The 19,857-nt window shown below is 42.9% G+C and overlaps 3 protein-coding genes across 7 annotated transcripts in view; 2 read left to right on the top strand and 1 right to left on the bottom strand.

The window, feature by feature from the left end:
* Window positions 1-867: 867 nt before the first annotated feature.
* On the bottom strand, window positions 868-19,485 carry LOC120053901 (Bardet-Biedl syndrome 2 protein homolog). Of its 5 annotated transcripts, XM_039001194.1 has the most exons (19): window positions 19,185-19,485; window positions 17,911-18,048; window positions 5,993-6,121; window positions 5,653-5,880; window positions 5,354-5,479; window positions 5,160-5,222; window positions 4,933-5,010; window positions 4,693-4,797; window positions 4,465-4,551; window positions 4,125-4,260; window positions 3,889-4,028; window positions 3,447-3,588; window positions 2,884-3,055; window positions 2,566-2,695; window positions 2,284-2,406; window positions 2,053-2,190; window positions 1,826-1,938; window positions 1,553-1,701; window positions 868-1,442 (listed from the first exon to the last, which is right to left on the bottom strand). In XM_039001194.1, exons 3-19 carry the CDS (start codon window positions 6,107-6,109, stop codon window positions 1,336-1,338), a joined length of 2,154 nt encoding a protein of 717 aa, XP_038857122.1. In that variant the 5' UTR covers window positions 6,110-6,121; window positions 17,911-18,048; window positions 19,185-19,485; the 3' UTR covers window positions 868-1,335. The 5 variants fall into 5 exon arrangements, with proteins under 5 accessions (XP_038857122.1, XP_038857123.1, XP_038857120.1 ...); XM_039001195.1 differs by lacking the exons at window positions 17,911-18,048; window positions 19,185-19,485 and adding an exon at window positions 17,798-17,878; XM_039001192.1 differs by lacking the exons at window positions 17,911-18,048; window positions 19,185-19,485 and adding an exon at window positions 6,739-6,837.
* On the top strand, window positions 8,733-9,438 carry mt2 (metallothionein 2). Its single transcript, XM_039001198.1, has 3 exons — window positions 8,733-8,867; window positions 8,993-9,061; window positions 9,235-9,438. Exons 1-3 carry the CDS (start codon window positions 8,843-8,845, stop codon window positions 9,324-9,326), a joined length of 186 nt encoding a protein of 61 aa, XP_038857126.1. The 5' UTR covers window positions 8,733-8,842; the 3' UTR covers window positions 9,327-9,438.
* Window positions 18,371-19,857, top strand: part of LOC120053900 (nuclear pore complex protein Nup93) — a 42,598-nt gene continuing 41,111 nt past the window's right edge. Inside the window, exon 1 of the mRNA XM_039001191.1 lies at window positions 18,371-18,503. The gene's annotated coding sequence lies outside the window, so the exon portion shown is untranslated. The remainder of the gene's footprint in view (window positions 18,504-19,857) is intronic.

Here is a 19,857-nt window from a genome sequence, read left to right as displayed (position 1 = left end):
TTAAACTGTACATAAGATTCCTAAATAGAAAAACATGTCCTATGTTCATTAGAACATAGTGTTCCTAACGTAATGTTCATATTAATATCCTTCATAAATGTAACTATTGGTTAACCATGCAGTTTATAACTTGCAAAAATGAATATTTGAACAAAACAAACCGTATTTTACGCCAGCAAAACGGACATACATGCGTTTACCCTCAAAGGAATAATTGTGTTGCATATATTATATATCCTACCATGACGCATTACATTTAAATGTAATTGCCAGACTCTGTTGCATATTTGCATATCACAGGGAGCCCTATATTGAATAACCGCGTTTGTATTGTAATCAGTATACAGTATGTGCACAAAGTATCCTGCACATCAGTCATCATACTTACCACGACAGATTAAAGTCACCAAAGCAATTATATAGCGCCACTGCCAAACCCGGGAACATCTGGTTTCTGTATGAAATCAGTCTCAGACTGTAGGAAAGCTGGGCTCCAACCTGGGTCCAACATAAACGAGGTTTAAAATTGAGAGAAAAACACATTAAATTAATACAGACGTACTTGGTTTGGAGGCTCTGTAATGAGTTAACTTTTGGAGAAATGTGCAAAACTGGCACGACACCGTTTTAACTGTGTTCTTTACACTGGCCACGTGACACGTGTGGGAGTCGCTGGTCCAGTGGCGCTCCAGGTGCCAGCGCAGCAACTGGAGACAGACTCCCAAGAATTGAGGAAGGGGAAGGGGGCATAATGATGAGGACCTAGCATACTTATTTGTCCGACAATGTACTTTTATCGTGGTGATCCTTGCAATATGGGACTATATGTTCTTAAATGGCTGCAATTTAGGAGTAGGACTCACTTCGCATGGTGAGACAGACATGAAATACATTTATTTAACCGACAAGACTTGAATACAAATACTACAAAGAAAACTTAATTTTTCTGTGTTTTGAGTTTAAGACAGTAATTTAATTTAGTTACATTTCTTTCTGCACACACATAATACAGTTCCCTGTCTATTTACAATCTACAAAAAGTAAACATATATCTCACTCTGCTGGTCCCATTTAACATTCAAGGAGTATAGTTCTTTGGCTACAAAACAACATATACAAGTTGACAGTTACTCCCAACCACTGACTCCTCTAAAACATCACTGCTGCCCAATGGCACCTGGGGGTCCAGGTGAGGCCTGTTTCTTCTTTTGGCCTTGCCACTAGAGAACTAGTCTTTCTTCACTCATGTAAAGCCTCCCCCCGTTGCTCCCCCCAGACTGGCCTCTCAGGGATTCCAATCCCTTCAGGATTTCAGGCAACCACAGTGCGGTGCCCTCAGGAAGAGGCTGTGCCTGCTTTCATGATCTTGAACAGGACGTTGACATTGTTGTTTTTGATAGCGTCTCGGCAGGCTGTGATAACCTGATTCTTTGGCTTTCCCACTGAGAGAGACAAATAGGAAGAGAGGTTAGCAGAGACTGAAACCTTTAAAACACACATTAAATTCTCTTCAAACCTGATGCTTCACTAATCTCCGTCAACCCCTACTCACCTCTCAGTCTCCCTGCCCTCTGAATGGCCTGGTTGACAGACTTAAGGCAGGCGAGGAGAGCATTGTGATTGTTGGACCGGATCTTGTACTCATTGATCAGGTCTCTGTTCAGGTCATAGAGCTCAATGTAGCGCTTCTTCATGTTCCTTCTGTCAGGCACAAAGAAAGATGAAGGGATTAAAAAGAAAAACAGGTCATTATCACCTTATCGAGCCATGCAAAGGAATCCTACAGAAAAATCATGGAGGTGGTGGTTGGTGTGTTGTCACTCACATGTCACCCATGAGCCGTGCGTCCTCTGCCTGCACCAGCATGTTACGGATGTGATTAGAATGATCTGCTATGGCCGCCGTCAGCTTTTGGTGGACAGAGTGATAGTCATCTACCTGTTAAAACAATAGATTACAAAAATATGTTAGGCCTACCACACAAAATAATGAGAGAAATGGTTGGTAATGAGATAAATACTATTGGTGTGGAGGCTGAGGTGGGGAGTTTACCTCAGTTAGGGTCGTTCGCAGCTCCCCAAAGTATGTGGGGAAGTCTGCCTCTGCCTGTAGGTCCTCTATGGCCAGGAAGGAAGCCAGTGATTGGACTAGATCCCCTGCCAGGTCTATGTCGTCTGTGTTTAGTGTGATCTGATTGTAAAGAAAAGGGCAGGTGAAGGGTCCATTTTGAAATACTAGAGATATCCTGTGCACAGCGATACGTGTTAGGACATGTAGACATACCTCTCCACTAGTGCTTAGCATGCTGATGGTGAGTAGTCCTCCGCCACGTAGAGAGGTGAACGTCACGTCTGGGGTATCAATGCCCTCTAGTAGAAGGAAGTTCTGGTTCAGCCACATGACCACCTAAAGACAGAGAATACAGCCATTTGATAGTGATAGTGACAATAACATTACTATGGAGCAGAACGCCAGAAGGGCTCGGAAGTCGCCACAGGTGACAGCACATGAAAGTGTGTGTGTGTGTAAGAGTAAGTGAGAGAGAGCGACAGAGTTTGTGCTCACTCTCTGTGGCCTGTCATTGATGGTGAAGGTAACTTTCCCAGTAGGTTGGGGGGCCTCAGGCTCAACATTAAGATCATACATGGAGAAGCGAGGCAGCTGACGTGTGATCTCAAAGACGTGGAACTGACTGCTGCAGGGAACAGAAGAAGCACAATCAAATGACAAAATAATGTTGTTGATTTTTATTGGACAGAGCTAAAGTTCCACTGAAACTACAACGTTTGGATAATAAGAGTGAATTTCATTGGCAAATCAATACATTAACACATCTATGTAGAGGACACATCTATGTCTCTTTCATCATTGAAATATGTGTACCTGCTCTTGCCACCAACAAAAGCTTTGATGTGTAGATCCACAGGGATATCTTTGGGGGGAATGATGGGAACACGGATAGAACCACATAGATTCTGGGCACTGGGATGTACCACATGACTTTCACCCTCAAAAATTCCCTCAGCGAAAATCAGCACGGCTCGAATTATGGTCTCTGTAGAAGGAATGCCAAGAGGTCAATACCCAGCCCACTTACCACAGTAAGCCACATCAAATCAAAATCAAATAACATCACGTTACTGGTCGCATACACATATTTAGCAATGTTATTGCAGGTGTAGCGAAATGCTTGTGTTCCTAGCTCCAACAGTGCAGCAATAAATACACGAGGCTGCGCATTCTGGAATTATAGGATGGTGAGAGTCATTGGTTTCAATGTGGGACAGGCTGAGGTTTGGTCAGCTTGGTGAGTTTCTGTGTGGTTTTAGCTCTGTGTAAGTGAGCTGCTTACTGGGTATAGATGACAATGTAAATCTAGGGCATGAGTGTGTTATTGGTCCGTGAAGATGGTAAGGAGGATATCTGTGTGGGGTGATGGTGTTTACCATTGGGCGTGGAGATGCTGAGCTCTATGTGTGACCTCTGGGACTCCGTGGCAGCTCTGACAGAGAGGACAGTCTGGAGCTGGGTATTGGCTGGTATCACCCCCATCTGGGTGTCCCGTTCTGAAGCTCCTGGGACAGCCTGCTACAGAGCACAGTCACACAGAGGTATTTTACACTATGACACAAACACCATGAGTGTGTAGTCTGTACATAGTTAAGAGGCGGGAGGATCGTAGTGTTCTCCTCACAGTAACTGAGAAAGTTTGTGTTTGAATGTTGGTCTGGGGTGTGGGTGTATGCTTGTACGTGTGGGCTTTAGCATTATATTCTTATAATATTAACGTCAGAGAGTTTCAGCACATCTATGAATGTAAAAGTGTGTTTGGCTTTATCCTCATAGTTCTTTCTGTGAAAGTGTTTGTCAGTGTGTGTTCTTAGAAACCTTGGCATTCTCCTCATAGTTGCGTAGTTCCAGTAGCAGGTTCTGCCTCCGCTGACTCAGCTCTCGGATCAGATCCTGCTCCACACTGGAGTCCATCAGGTTCCCCTTCATCTCCTTACTGGCAGGCAGGTAGCCACGCACTGACAACCAGCACACAACACATTGGATGTCACTTACTGAAAACATACACACAAATAAACAATATTCAATAGCTATGGTATTCCACATGTCTTTACCTTCTCCCTCCACAGAGGTACAGATGAGCTGTATCTGTCCATCCATGCGATAGTCCCCTTCCACCACTCCAGCCACAGAGGACGAGAAGTTGTCTTTGAAGATGACTTCACCTGTTCGATCGCTCCGTGCATCAATCTGTAAATGATGGTGAAGTCAAGGGGACTTACAACATTCCTTACACTTGGAGGAAAGGCTGGTGCCAAGTGCCAACCAGTTCCAGACAATGTGACAAAGTGAAGGATTAGAGAACTTTGGAAGACTCTCCTTGATTGGTGCTGTACTCATTTAAAAAAAATAGGTGCTAAATTGATTAACGACTGACACATCAAGGTGGTTTACCTTTCCATTGGACCAGCCTGTGATGAGTTCTACAACACCGTCAGCGTTAAGGTCAAATGCATGGATGCTCATTGCATGGTTCTTAGACTGCAGGGAGAAGGGGGAACCTTTACTGGCACATCTTTAAACATAAAGCTAGTGCAAATGTAATATGCTTTGTGTAAAGTGACAGGGATGCATTTAGACAGAAAACTACCTAATATTCAGCCAATTCAAAACTTGTAGTACCTTGATTCTCCAGTAGCGGGCAGTGCGGTCATATACACCCACAGTGCCGTTGGCCAGAGCATAACCAAACCTGCTGCCATGCATATGACAGAGGGAGGTAACCGTCTGAATGACACAAAGAGAGAGCAATCAGCACACATCGTCTCTTTGCTGACACACAATGTACTATAAACATCAAGATCATTACACATAATCAAATAGCATTAGAAACAACATGGCCTCATGTAAGATGAGCAATACCTCATTTTCAGGAATCTCAGACACAAGTTCGTCTTCTTTGAATACCCTAATGTCAAAGTCCTCTGATCCGACAAGAAGCTGTAAAGACCAGACAAAAAAAACAGTATATTACCCATTTTAGGATCTAGTATAGGCCTATCTATTTAATAACACAACATCTGAAATTGTTGAGTTTTATATTGCAAAGTATTTGCTTTCATCTTTGGATAAAAAATGAAATGCAACACCTCATTTTTTCCATCACCAGTAAAATCACAGAGCACCAATGATCGCACATTATCCCCTGTGACCTGAAAATTAACCCATAGAAACAGACATCAACAGTTATCACTTTTCTATTGCGTAAAAGTATTTTTATTTCAATTTCATTTTTGCACAACAGTTCACATAATCAAGAGAGTAAGAGGAATGCGAGCCATACCGTCCAGAACTGGTCATTCCCCTCATAGTCAAATCCTTGCAAAGCGCAGTTTCCACCGATGATGGCGAGGGGGGACTCAATGTTCCCTAATTTCCCTAAAACAATGGCATTGGCCCCATCTGTCACCTATAGAGAATATGATGTGCAAAAGGACATTACATCTTCATTTGCAACTTTGTATTCAGTTAATGATTCAGCAGGCAGATGGCTTATGTAATACTGCTGCTACAACAGAATCATAAGGTTGTATTGCTATGTTATAACATTGTGTCCAGTCCTTTGTACTGTCCTTGGCTCACCTCTCTGTAGAAGATGTCAGCATTGTCGTGTACGTCATAAGCCAGCAGGTTTGTCTGGGTGCCCACGAGGAGCGTGTCTCCAGGGGTGTTGGGTCCTAGTGTGCCAGCTGTCAGGCAGCTCACAGCCTGGTTGATATTGAGCAGAGAGATGTCCGAATCCTGGGCACTCTGACTCAGACGGTGGGCTGCCTGACGCTGGCCGCGTGTGTGAGGGTTATGGATGAACACCTGATGGAAGAGAGAAGATTGAATAACTTCACTGGAGTGCTATACTTCAATGCATACTTCATGCATACATGTAAATGGAGAAACTATCAAAGAGAACTGAGTGAGGCCATACCTTCCCTGCTTGTGTGGCTGCAGTGAGGCATGGGTGGATCCCATCAAACTTGCCCATTGTAACCATGCGAGGGTTGATTTTATGGTTCAGCTTGAGGGTGAATATAGGCACCAACATGGTGGCACAATCCTACAACAATAATAACCAATCATGGTACATATGGTGTGTGTGTGTGTGTGTATGTGTTCTGCTGGTTGCTTGTTTTGAGATGAATATGAAATCGAATCATTACTGCTGGAGAAACAAGGATGGTGTATCCCTCTTTCAATCTAGCAGATACTTGCAAACTACCCTAATGTTATAAACAGCTTACTCGTCACCCGCTGGGTGTCCCGTTACCTAGCAACACTGGGCAGCTTGTCAAAGCTTTTCATCTAGCTAATCCCTGTAGTTTGCTCTCTAGTTAGCTATGTTCATTGGCTCCTCATTATCTTCAAAAATGGCCAACATTAGATAAACAGATAACTACAAAGATAGCATAGCTATGACCAATTAAAATAATGTTAGTACTCGAGTGCAACATTTCAGTAATTCACTTTCCTAATCATGAAGAAATCCACGACTGGCACAAGACAGTCAGATTGATTGTAACTCATCACAGCTATCTACGTTAACGTTAGCTTACTAGCTAGCATGCTATCCACCATTTCCAGCTGCAACAAGACACGATATTTTTCAACAACATAAAAAGCATTGCATTTTACGCATATGAATGGAAAATGTGATAATGTGAGATGATATCTTACCGAAGTCCTCGATGTTTAGCTGTCTTTAACTGTCAATGTTTATGGGTTAGCTAGCTACAAGCATGCTATGCTAACGTCCGAATACAAGGCAACAAGATGCTTTCCCTCTTGCAAATGACGTAACTTGTCACTCAAAACTTCTGAAGTTGCTGAGGGGGTTCGATTAATCTCGCCCGGGCGCTCGTGTAAACGTGTTTTACACCGCTTGAAAGTTGGTAGCAACCGGGCTGCCTCCCGCACATGAGCCAGGTGCCACGCATAAACACTGAGGGGGTTCGATTAATCTCACCCGGGGAGCCCGTGTATGCGTGTTCTGCACCGGATGAACGTTGATTGCGTTCGTTTTGGAACCGTGCCGCGTTCAACGAATCAGATAATCGGAAATTTCCGCGTTTCCTAATTCCGATGTGAACGCAGTGATGTGAACGTGAAGTCAGCTCAAAACAAAGTGATTTAGGAGCACGTGGAGTAAATTTCTTGTTCAAATTCATGATGATTGAAAGTGTTATAGCCTATATGCATAATTAATCTAGGACTACTTGCATGTTTCACATGCAAAAGTGATTGCTTTTGAGCTTTATTCCCAATTAAAACGAGTTAGAAAATTCAAACATTTATTTCATGGGAAAACGATGTTGTAGGCTTCTGAACGATACACCATGATGCCTTGTTGAAAAAATGACAGAGCAAGGAGCAGATTACTGTTCGATTTGAGAAAGGCGCTCCTCCCTCCCCGCTTTCGCCTGATGACGTGATGGGCCTTTGCCCGGTTCAACCTTGGCCAGCATAAAATAACTCCCTCACTTTATCGCGAGCATAACACTACACAGTACAAAGTGCTTTGAAGTAATCGTTGAATAAACAGGCTTCATTCAATGTTTCAAAAATAAGTAAAAAAAGGTTTTATTTATTTTTACTCCAAAAAATAAGTTCCTCACCGGGAAAACATGTATTATATTCCATTATATTATATGTTTCTGTATTGACTATGATTCATATTATGGTAAAGTACATGCTTAACTTTAACAAAAGTTCATATATCTTAATTTTATATGATAAAATATGAAATCTTTTTTTATGATAGACTATCCTTGTTGTAGGCCAATGACAGTTCTGGTAGCATCACTGTTTTCATTACGGTCGTTTGTAATTAATTGTAGCTGGTACTGTCAGTGACTATTTGTATAACATTGCACAGTGTTTGTGGTATGACACAGCTCAATTACCCAGGCAGGAGATTCTGGAAAAATACTAACACTCAGTCGACGAGCGCAAAGTGATTCATTCTCATTCGAATGTTGCTCACGACCGCTGCCCGTGTGCAAATAAGGGGAGCATGGACATGGAAGGTCTCAACACAGCACCAATGACAGCAAATTCCCCCGGAAAAGTGACAAAAGAACAATTGCTCAACTGTTGTGTACCGTGTGCACTACGCACAATAACGACCACTGTCCAGTCGAAAACCAGTCAACAATGTAGTGATTTATAGCCTAAATCGTCGTTTAAATCTATTTGTCATAAACACTATACATTCAAATTCTTCCCGACAAGTTTACATCTAGAATTACATACATTTTTCTCATTCTAATCTATAGCCTAGTAGTCCTAGATTAGATATGCCTATAGGCTATAACACTTTAAATCATCATGAATTTGAACAATAAATTTAGTGTGCCTGTAAAATAACAATATCTGGTAACTAAACGTTAACGAAAGTCCAGACCCAGTGGGTTATTTGAAGGCATTCATAAATAAATAAAATTCCTAATAAATGTTAGCATAGTAACATAATGGGTAGCCATATTTGAATGAATCAATTGTCAACATGGTAATTAGGCTATGTAGGCTATTGAAACAATAGGCTACTATTCCCTTGATGGGAATGTTTTCGCAGTAGATAATACACCGTGTGCAAGCTAGCCTATTAATGATCTGTCTGCGTGAACGCGCTACTCTGTTTTGCACACGGCACCTGTCTGCCCCGGACGATATAAAGTCGAAGTCTCGCTAGCTAGAAATTAAAAGCTGACAACACACCACTGACACCCAGCAAAACTACTACGAACCATTCGGATAAAGAAGGGACCTCAAAAACTGGAAAATGGATCCTTGTGAATGCTCCAAAAGTAAGTTATCATGTACATTGATCAATTTATCAAGAATATAGGCTATGGATACGCCTTAAGCGTATTTATTTCGAAAATCTTAACAGGTTAATAACCAACTACCTAACTCAACTGTTTATTTGTAGCTGGATCTTGCAACTGCGGTGGATCCTGCAAGTGCTCCAACTGCGCATGCACCAGTTGTAAGAAAGCAAGTAAGTGGTTCTGTTCTAAATCCAACTAGTGTTATTAGGCCAATAGTCTTTTTCTTATCGCTGGTGGCACTTTTTAAAGCCCCATGATTAGCCTAATTAACCTCAATTGCCTCATTAGTAGGCTACGCAATAGTCTTTGGTCATCACTAATCGATTATTTTTCGGCCCATCAGGTTGCTGCGACTGCTGTCCCTCCGGCTGCAGCAAGTGTGCCTCAGGCTGCGTGTGCAAGGGCAAGACTTGTGATACCAGCTGTTGTCAGTAAGGCCTGTGTATGACATCACAATGCAGTCCATTCCCTATGACTGAAGTTGTACCATCTTGAGCATAGATTTTGTACATTGTCAAATGTAAGGCAATAAATTGCATCTAACTTATTCAAGTTTCTTTGACTTACTTGAGTTGTTGGGCTATGGGACATAAATAAGAGGTCAATCATGTCTGCTCCAAAAAGAGCAATTGCTCGCTTCTGGGAAACCAGTTTTTCATTTTACTAAAATGTTTAAGTTGAGGCGCAAGATCGATCACCTTAACCAGCCAGCACAGCAGGTGGTGTGAGAGCTGACGACTACAAAGCGCAAGGTCTTGTTGGAAAATGAGGCATGATCGCTGAGTGTTATAGTCCTTGGTGGAACCAGAACTCTTTGACATGAAAAAGCATTGCGGTAGCTATTGCTAAAGAATATCAAGATGCCGCAGCGCTATTCCAAGTGGGATGCACTGAGGGGTTCGTGCTGACTGACAGCCAGGTAAATGGTATCCTTGACTGCAAGAACAAGATGTCAAGTGGCGTATAAGGAGATGTATACCTAAAATACGGAGGAAGAGGTGAGGTAGGTTGGAAGGGGGTGAGCTTGAGTCAGTTAAATGGGGGAGAGGGTTTGTTAAAGAATTGTAGAAAGTGTGAAATGGAAGTATTGGCGGTGATCTCAGGTCAGGATGGTTTTTTTGTTTGAATAAGTGGACCCTTGCCCTTCGGCTGATCTATTTGTGGTTTCAGTGTGGGTGTAAAGCGTTTGGTGCTATGGATTTGGTGTGGGTAACCAGAAGTGGTCTTGTGATTTGTTTCTGCTGGTCAGAAGGCGCAGGCGCTCAATGGGTGCAAGAGATATGAATTGTTTCAAGAAAGGTGCGCCATTGAAAGGAGTGATTACTGGGGTAGCTGTGAAAGTTAACCAACCGAAGGGAAGATTCCTGGTGTTTGGTGCGACGTGAAACGAGTTCTGTTCTTTTGCGTTTTGATATTGAGTCTTTGCCCGACAACGTGCTTCTACACCTGCATTGCTTGCTGTTTGGGGTTTTAGGCTGGGTTTCTGTACAGCACTTCGAGATATTAGCTGATGTACGAAGGGCTATATAAAATAAACTTGATTTGATGTTAGAATGTTATCCTGTACGAGCTTTTGTGCCGAATACATTACGTTACAGGTGTCAAGCTTATCGGCATGTGGCAGAAGTGTGCTTAAGGGGAGACAAATGTGTAGCATTGGGGAAAGTAGTGGTAGGTGTTAATTGTAGGGGTGGAGAAATGGGGATCCGAAATGTCCGGTGAGAGGCAGGTTGAGGTTTCCAGGGTTAGAGTAGTGCAGAAGTTGTCATATGCTGAGGAAGATGGGTCAAGGGGGAGGGATCCTGAGAGGAGTGGTGTGTAGTAGATCTGTACCAGTACAGAGCGATAGGACAAGTGATGTTTCAGTAAGATTAGATTTATAGCAATGGTTATCAATTGTACTGCAGGGATGGAACATAAGGTGCAGAAAATTGAGGTTGTGGTGGCAGCTGCAGAGGTATTTTGGTGTGCAAGCTCTTGACGTCAGAATTACAGGATGTGTTAAGTGGTAGTGTCCCATCCTTTCAAATCAAATTTTATTGGTCACATACGTGTTTAGCAGATGTTATTGCGGGTGTAACGAAATGCTTGTGCGTCAAGCTCCGACAGGGCAGTAATATCTAACAAGTAAGATCTAACAGTTTCACAACATATACCCAAAATACATGTACATCTAAGGAATGGATTAAGAATATATTTATTGTATTTAACCTTTAACTACGCAAGTCAGTTGAGAACAAGTTTTTATTCACAATGACGGCCTAGGAACAGTGGGTTAACTGTCTTGTTCAGGGGCAGAACGACAGATTTTTACCTCGTCAGCTCGGGGATTCGATCTAGCAATCGTTTGCTAGATCGTTTCCTAGATCCAACTCTCTAAACACTAGGCTACCTGCCGCCCCTATACATACAGTGCAGTGAAAAAGTATTTGCCCCCTTCCTGATTTCAATTTTTTTTGCACATTTGTCACACTTAAATGTTTCAGATCAAACAAATTTAAATATTACACAAAGATAACCCAAGTAAACACAAAATGCAGTTTAAGTGAATTTATTAAGGGAAAAAAGCTATCTGAACCTTCATGGCCCTATGTGAAAAAGTAATTGCCCCCTAAACCTAAACTGGTTGTGCCACCCTCAGCAGCAACAACTGCAATCAAGCATTTGCGATTACTGGCAATGAGTCTATCACATCGCTGTGGAGGAATTTTGGCCCACTCTTTGCAGAATTGTTTTAATTCAGCCACATTGGAGGGTTTTTGAGCATGAACCGCCTTTAAGGTCACACCACAGCATCTCAATCAGATTCAAGTCTGGACTTTGACTAGGCCACTCAAACCTTCATTTTGGGTTTTTTAAGCCATTCAGAGGTGGACTTGCTGGCGTGTTGTGGATCATTGTCCTGCTGCAGAACCGAAGTGCGCTTGAGGTCACGAACAGATGGCTGGACTTTCTCCTTCAGGATTTTTTGATAGAGAGCAGAATTCATGGTTCCATCAATCACAGCAAGTCGTCCAGGTCCTGATGCAACAAAGCAGCCCCAGACCATCACACTACCACCACCATATTTGACTGTTGGTATGTTCTTTTTCTGAAATGCTGTGTTAATTTTACGCCAGATGTAACAGGACGCAAACCTTCCAAAAAGTTCAACTTTTGTCTCGTCAGTCCACAGAATATTTTCCCAAAAGTCTTGGGGATCATCAAGATGTTTTTTGCCAAAAGTGAGATGAGCCTTTGTTCTTTTTGGTCAGCAGTGGTTTTCGCCTTGGAACTCTGCCATGGATGCCATTTTTGCCTAGTCTCTTATGGTTGAGTCATGAACACTGACCATAAGTGAGGCCTGCTGTTCTTTAGATGTTGTTGTGGGTTCTTTTGTGACCTCTTGGATGAGTCGTCGCTGCGCTCTTGGGGTAATTTTGGTAGGCCGGCCACTCCTGGGAAGGTTCACCACTGTTCCAAATTTTCTCCATTTGTGGATAATGGCTCTCACCGTGGTTCGCTGGAGTCCCAAAGCTTTAGAAATGGCTTTGTAACCCTTTCCAGACTGATAGATGTCAATTATTTGTTTCTCATCTGTTCCTGAATTTCTTTGGATTGCGGCATGATGTCTTGCTTTTTGAGATCTTTTGGCCTACTTCACTTTGTCAGACAGGTTCTATTTAAGTGATTATTTGATTCAACAGGTCTGGCAGTAATCAGGCCTGGGTGTGGATAGGGAAATTGAACTCAGCTTTCCAAAAAATGTGATTAACCACAGTAAATTCATGATTTAACAAGGGGGGAAATTACTTTGTCACATAGGGCCATGATGGTTCAGATAGCTTTTTTCCCTTAATAAATAAAATTATCACTTAACTGCATTTTGTGTTTACTTGGGTTATCTTTGTGTAATATTAAAATGTTTGATCTGAGACTTAAGTGTGATGTGCAAAAAAAAAAAACGAAATCAGGAAGGGGGCAAATACTTTTTCACAGCACTGTATATGTCAGAGCGGCATTGGACTAAGACTCAGTGGCATAGTATAGAGTACAGTATATACATATGAGATGGGTGATGCAATATTTACAAACAAGTAAAGTGACTAAGATACCATAGAATAGTATAGAGTACAGTTTACACATGAGATGAGTAATGCAAGATAGGAGACATTAAAGTGCCTAGTGTTTAATTAACTTAAAGTGGCTAGTGATTCCTAATCTGTCTATAGGCAGCAGCCTCTGATGTGCTGGAGATGGCTGTTTAATAGTCAGTGGTGTAGTATAGAATACACTATATACATATGTAACAGCATAGCTTCCCTCCCTCTCCTCGCCCCTACCTGGGCTCGACCCAGGGACCCTCTGCACACAACTGACACCCACGAAGCATCATTACCAATCGCTCCACAAAAGCCGCGGCCCTTGCAGAGCAAGGGGAACAACTACTTCAAGGTCTCAGAGCGAGTAATGTCACCGATGGAAACGCTATTAGCGCGCACACCGCTAACTAGCTAGCCATTTTACATAGGTTACACATATGAATTGGGTAATGCAATATGTAAACACAATGTAAAAGTGACTAAGATACTGTATAATAGTGTGGAGTGCAGTTTATACATATGAGATGAGTAATCCTAGATACGGAACATTAAAGTGGCTAGTGATCCATTTCTAAAAGTGATCGGTGATTCCTAATCTGTCTACAGGCAGCCGCCTCTGATGTACTAATGATGGCTGTTTAGCAGTCGGATGGCCTTGAGGAAGAAGCTGTTTTTTACTCTCTCGGTCCCAGCTTTGATGCACCTGTACTGACCTCGCCTTCTGGATGATAGCGGGGTGAACAGGCAATGGCTCGGGTGGTTGATGTCCTTGATGATCTTTTTGGCCTTCCTATGGCATCGGGTGCTGTAGGTGTCCAGGAGGGTGGGAAGTTTGCCCTCAGTGATGCATTGGGCAGACCGCAGCACCCTCTGGAGAGCTTTGTGGTTATGGGCGGTGCAGTTGCCCTACCAGGCAGTGATACAACCTGACAGGATGCTCTCAATTGTGCATCTGTAAAAGTTTGTGAGGGTTTTAGGTGTTAAGACAAATTTCTTTAGACTCCTGAGATTGAGCCTTCTTCACCACATGGTCTGTGTGGGTGGACCATTTCAGTTTGTCAGTGATGTGTACGCCGAGGAACTTGAAGCTTCCACCTTCTCCACTGCGGTCCCATCGATGTGGATAGGGTGGTGCTCCCTCTGCTGTTTCCTGAAGTCCATGATCATCTCTTTAGTTTTCTTGATGTTGAGTGAGAGGTTATTTTCCTGGCACCACACTCCCAGAGCCCTCACCTCCTCCCTGTAGGCTGTCTCATCGTTGTTGGTAATCAAGCCTACTACTGTTGTGTCTGCAAACGTGATGATTGTGTTGTAAGCGTCCTTGGCCACACAGTCATGGGGAACAGGGAGTACAGGAGGAGCTGAGCACGCACCCTCGTGGGGCCCCAGTGTTGAGGATCAGCGAAGAGGTGTTTCCTACCTTCACCACCTGGGGGAGACCCGTCAGGAAGTCCAGGACCCAGTTGCACAGGGTGGGGTTCAGACCCAGGGTCTCGAGCTTGATGATGAGCTTGGAGGGTACTATGGTGTTGAAGGCTGAGCTATAGTCAATGAACAGCATTCTTACATAACCCCCTCTTGTTCAGATGGGACAGGGCAGTGTGGTGGCGATTGCATTGTCTGTGGATCTATTGGGGCGGTAAGCAATTTGAAGTGGGTCTAGGGTGGCAGGTAAGGTGGAGGTGATATGATCCTTGACTAGTCTCTCAAAGCACTTCATGATGATAGAGGTGAGTGCTATGGGGCGATAGTCATTTAGTTCAATTACATTTGCTTTCTTAGGTATAGGGACAACGGTGGCCATCTTGAAGCATGTGGGGACAACAGACTGGGATAAGGAGAGATTGAATATATCTGTGAACACACCAGCCAGCCTGCGCATGCTCTGAGGACGCAGCTAGAGATACCATCAGGGCTGGCAGCCTTGCGAGGGTTAACACACTTAAATGTCTTACGTCGGTCACGGAGAAGTCCTTGATAGCAGGCCGCGTCGGTGGCACTGTATTATCCTCAAAGCGAGCGAAGAAGGTGTTCAGCCTGTCCGTGAGCAAGACGGTGTCCGCGACATGGCTGGTTTTCCTTTTATAATCCATGATTGTCTGTAGACCCTGCCACATACGTCTTGTGTCTGAGCCATTGAACTGGGACTCAACTTCGTCCCTATACCGATGTTTAGCCTGCTTGATTGCTTTGCGGAGGGAATAACTATACTGTTTGTATTCTTCCATATTTTATATTTATTTTCTAACCTTTATTTAACTAGGCAAGTCAGTTAAGAACAAATTCTTACTTACAATGACGGCCTAGGAACAGTGGGTTAACTGCCTTGTTCAGGGGCAGAACGACAGATCTTTACCTTGTCAGCTCGGGGATTCGATCTACCAACCTTTCGGTTACTGGCCCAACGCTCTAACCACTAGGCTACCTGCCGCCCCAGTCTTCTTGCCCTGGTTAAATGTGGTGGTTAGCGCTTTCAGTTTTGCGCGAATGCTCCCATCTATCCACGGTTTCTGGGTGGGGTAGGTTTTAATAGTCACAGTGGGTACAACATCTCCTATGCACTTCCTGATAAACTCGTTCACAGTATCGGTATATGTGTCAATATTATTTTCTGAAGCTACTCTGAACATATCCCAGACCACGTGATCAAAACATTCTTGAAGCATGGATTCCGATTGGTCAGACCAGTGTTGAAATAGTCCTCACCACGGGTGCTTCCTGTTTGAGTGTCTGCCTATAGGAGGGGAGGAGCAAGATGGAATCGTGGTCCGATTTGCTGAATGGAGGGCCGTATATGCATTCTGGAAGGTGGTATAGCAATGGTCGAGGGTTCTAGCAGCGCGAGTACAACAATCAATATGTTGATAGAATTTCAGGAGCCTTTTCCTCAAATTTGCTTTGTTAAAATCCCCAGCTACAATAAATGCAGCCTCATGATACAGTGGGGCAAAAAAGTATTTAGTCAGCCACCAATTGTGCAAGTTCTCCCACTTAAAAGATGAGTGAGGCCTGTAATTTTCATCATAGGTACACTTCAACTATGACAGACAAAATGAGAAAAAAAAAATCCATTAAATCACATTGTAGGATTTTTAATGAATTTATTTGCAAATTATGGTGGAAAATAAGTATTTGGTCAATAACAAAAGTTTATCTCAATACTTTGTTATATACCCTTTGTTGGCAATGACAGAGGTCAAACGTTTTCTGTAAGTCTTCACAAGGTTTTCACACACTGTTGCTGGTATTTTGGCCAATTCCTCCATGCAGATCTCCTCTAGAGCAGTGATGTTTTGGGGCTGTTGCTGGGCAACACGGACTTTCAACTCCCTCCAAAGATTTTCTATGGGGTTGAGATCTGGAGACTGGCTAGGCCACTCCAGGACCTTGAAATGCTTCTTACGAAGCCACTCCTTCGTTGCCCGGGCGGTGTGTTTGGGATCATTGTCATGCTGAAAGACCCAGCCACGTTTCATCTTCAATGCCCTTGCTGATGTAAGGACGTTTTCACTCAAAATCTCACGATACATGGCCCCATTCATTCTGTCCTTTACACGGATCAGTTGTCCTGGTCCCTTTGCAGAAAAACAGCCCCAAAGCATGATGTTTCCACCCCCATGCTTCACAGTAGGTATGGTGTTCTTTGGATGCAACTCAGCATTCTTTGTCCTCCAAACACGACGAGTTGAGTTTTTACCAAAAAGTTCTATTTTGGTTTCATCTGACCATATGACATTCTCCCAATCTTCTTCTGGATCATCCAAATGCTCTCTAGCAAACTTCAGACAGGCCTGGACATGTACTGGCTTAAGCAGGGGGACACGTCTGGCACTGCAGGATTTGAGTCCCTGGCGGCGTAGCGTGTTACTGATGGTAGGCTTTGTTACTTTGGTCCCAGCTCTCTGCAGGTCATTCACTAGGTCCCCCCGTGTGGTTCTGGGATTTTTGCTCACCGTTCTTGTGATCATTTTGATCCCACGGGGTGAGATCTTGCGTGGAGCCCCAGATCGAGGGAGATTATCAGTGGTCTTGTATGTCTTCCATTTCCTAATAATTGCTCCCACAGTTGATTTCTTCAAACCAAGCTGCTTACCTATTGCAGATTCAGTCTTCCCAGCCTGGTGCAGGTCTACAATTTTGTTTCTGGTGTCCTTTGACAGCTCTTTGGTCTTGGCCATAGTGGAGTTTGGAGTGTGACTGTTTGAGGTTGTGGACAGGTGTCTTTTATACTGATAACAAGTTCAAACAGGTGCCATTAATACAGGTAACGAGTGGAGGACAGAGGAGCCTCTTAAAGAAGAAGTTACAGGTCTGTGAGAGCCAGAAATCTTGCTTGTTTGTAGGTGACCAAATACTTATTTTCCACCATCATTTGCAAATAAATTCATTAAAAATCCTACAATGTGATTTTCTTGATTTTTTCCCCTCATTTTGTCTGTCATGGTTGAAGTGTACCTATGATGAAAATTACAGGCCTCTCATCTTTTTAAGTGGGAGAACTTGCACAATTGGTGGCTGACTAAATACTTTTTTGCCCCACTGTATGTGGTTTGCATAAAGTACAGTGAAATTCTTTGAGGGCCGTTGTGGTATCCGCTGGGAAGGGACTTAAGTTTCTGTATGTTATTAGTTACACCATAAGTCGTTCATCATAAAACATATACCTCCACCCTTCTTCCCAGAGATATATTTGTTCCTGTTGGCGCGATGTACTGAGAACCCAACTGGCTTTACAGAGTCAGACAGTGTATCTCGAGAGAGCCATGTTTCCGTGAAGCAGAGTATGTTACAATCCCTGGTGTCTCTCTGAAAAGCAACTCTCACCTTGAGCTCATCAATTTTATTATCCAGAGATTGGACATTAGTGAGTAAAATACTCGGGAGCGGTGGGTGGTGTGCATGCTTCCTAAGTCGGACCAGAAGAACGTCTCGAGTACCTCTTCTCCGCCGGCGTTGTTTTGGGTCAGCCTCTGGAATAAGTTCAATTGTTCTGGGGAGAGCAAACAAAGGATCCACTCCAGGGAAGTCGTAATCCTAGTCGTAATGCTGGAAGTTCTGGTGGGTTATCTTCCTGGCTGTATGTAATGACACAAAACAATTCCTGAGCCAATAACGTAAAAAATAGTACATAAACAAACAAAATACTGCAGAGTTGCAGGGTGTTGGCCTGAAGTAGGACTAAATAGATTAATAGTGGGATGGGGTTTTTTAAATATATTTTTTTGTGAGTTTACTGTTAGATCGTAGGGTATTTGTTTATTTGTCATGTAGTTCTTTCAAGCAAAGTATAAGGGATTTATACTCCAGTCTAGTAGGTGGCGGTATTACAACATTTATTAGAACCGCTATTAAACCTCATCGAAGAAGAATAAAACGAGGCCTCATCCAATCAGGCTAGACCTCAGAAGTGCCGGGGTAAAATTTATGTCCGACTGGAAAACAAATGAGATAAGCGCAAAAGAGTGAAAACAACTGTCATAACTACTATTTGTGGAACAAGGGAAAGGCTAATTTGCTATCTAGGATTCATGTAAGTTACCCAGCTAATACGCGTTACAACTAGTTATGAACCTGCCGTTGCATGCCACTAGCTTAGCTATAGTTAGCTTGCTAAAGTGCTAGCTTGCTTTGTACCTGTAAACGAACTGATTCTTAAATGTGTAATTCGTATTAGTGTTATCTTTGGGACACAATATCGGGAGTCTAATACACCGACTCCCGATGTTGTGGGCAGTCATATCAAAATCAGTTATTCTAGGCTTTCCACGCTAGTTAGCCTAGTTGCTCATCGTGCCAAGGGGGCATGCGCGCGCTGGTTTCGATTCAGCTGTCATTGCGTGGCTGCATGCATCTTGATGCAGGTAGTTCGCAGAAAAGTCACAACTAGGTGAAAACCTATGTAGTAGCAACGTCAAGTTATTTACGCCGACATTGTGGACAACAGAGCAAAAGGCTCCAAACAGACAAATGACATTTCACATGATATGGCAGAATAATAAACACTGACCAGTCCACCTCGACAAAACAATTAACATGTTATTTACAAAATGTACGTTTCGAAAGATACACACGACGCTCAACCGAACAATCAGGTTACATTTTGCTGTAATACACAATTAATTGGTATTTACAGCATGAAACTAATGACTGCAAAATCGTGTAAATGTTACTTACAAGCCAGAATGTTTAATAAAATTAAATTTGAACTTACTCTACCGGTTGTCCGTGGTGTTGGTACTTCAGATGGTCGAAATTTGAGACAAAATGTCCACAGGAAAGTATTGTTTACCCGACTTTTTCAAGCACTGGTACTGCAGTAGAAATTTCTGGCACGTGCAAAATCATCATCTTCTATGATATTGGCGATCCCCACAATTTAATGTGCATCCCGCAACCAACTATGCGGGATGGAAACACGAGTCCCCCAAAAACTGAACTACCAAAAAATAAATCCAACAACTTTTCTGTTAAAAATAAATAAAACAGATCTGAATCCTACACAGACTCCAGTGGAACCTGGGAGGGCGGGTTTTCCGCCGCCAGTATCTCTTGCAAGTCTTCCGATGTAAAATCCTTGAGTCCCCAAAAAAATTCTGCTGCAGCCACAATAATGTGTCGTTTGTTCGACTTCTTTGAGACTTGTGCTGTATAGTTTGACTGGAAATGAACGCAACAAAATACACTTAAAAAAAATATATATATATATTTTTATGATTCCACAACAATAGAACACAGCTAGAGTAAGTACTACGACAAAAGGTAAATCAACACCCCCCCCCCCCCAAAAAAAAATACATTAAAACAATGGCAAAATACAAATAATGAGTTAAATTGGAATAGTAATAATACTAATGACTAAATAAGACAAATGACAAGAGACACCA

The sequence above is a fragment of the Salvelinus namaycush genome, chromosome 9, assembly GCF_016432855.1.
Source record: "Salvelinus namaycush isolate Seneca chromosome 9, SaNama_1.0, whole genome shotgun sequence".
NCBI lineage: Eukaryota > Metazoa > Chordata > Actinopteri > Salmoniformes > Salmonidae > Salvelinus > Salvelinus namaycush.
The sequence above is the reverse complement of the archived record's forward strand: the minus strand, read 5'-3'. Positions and strand labels throughout refer to the sequence as shown.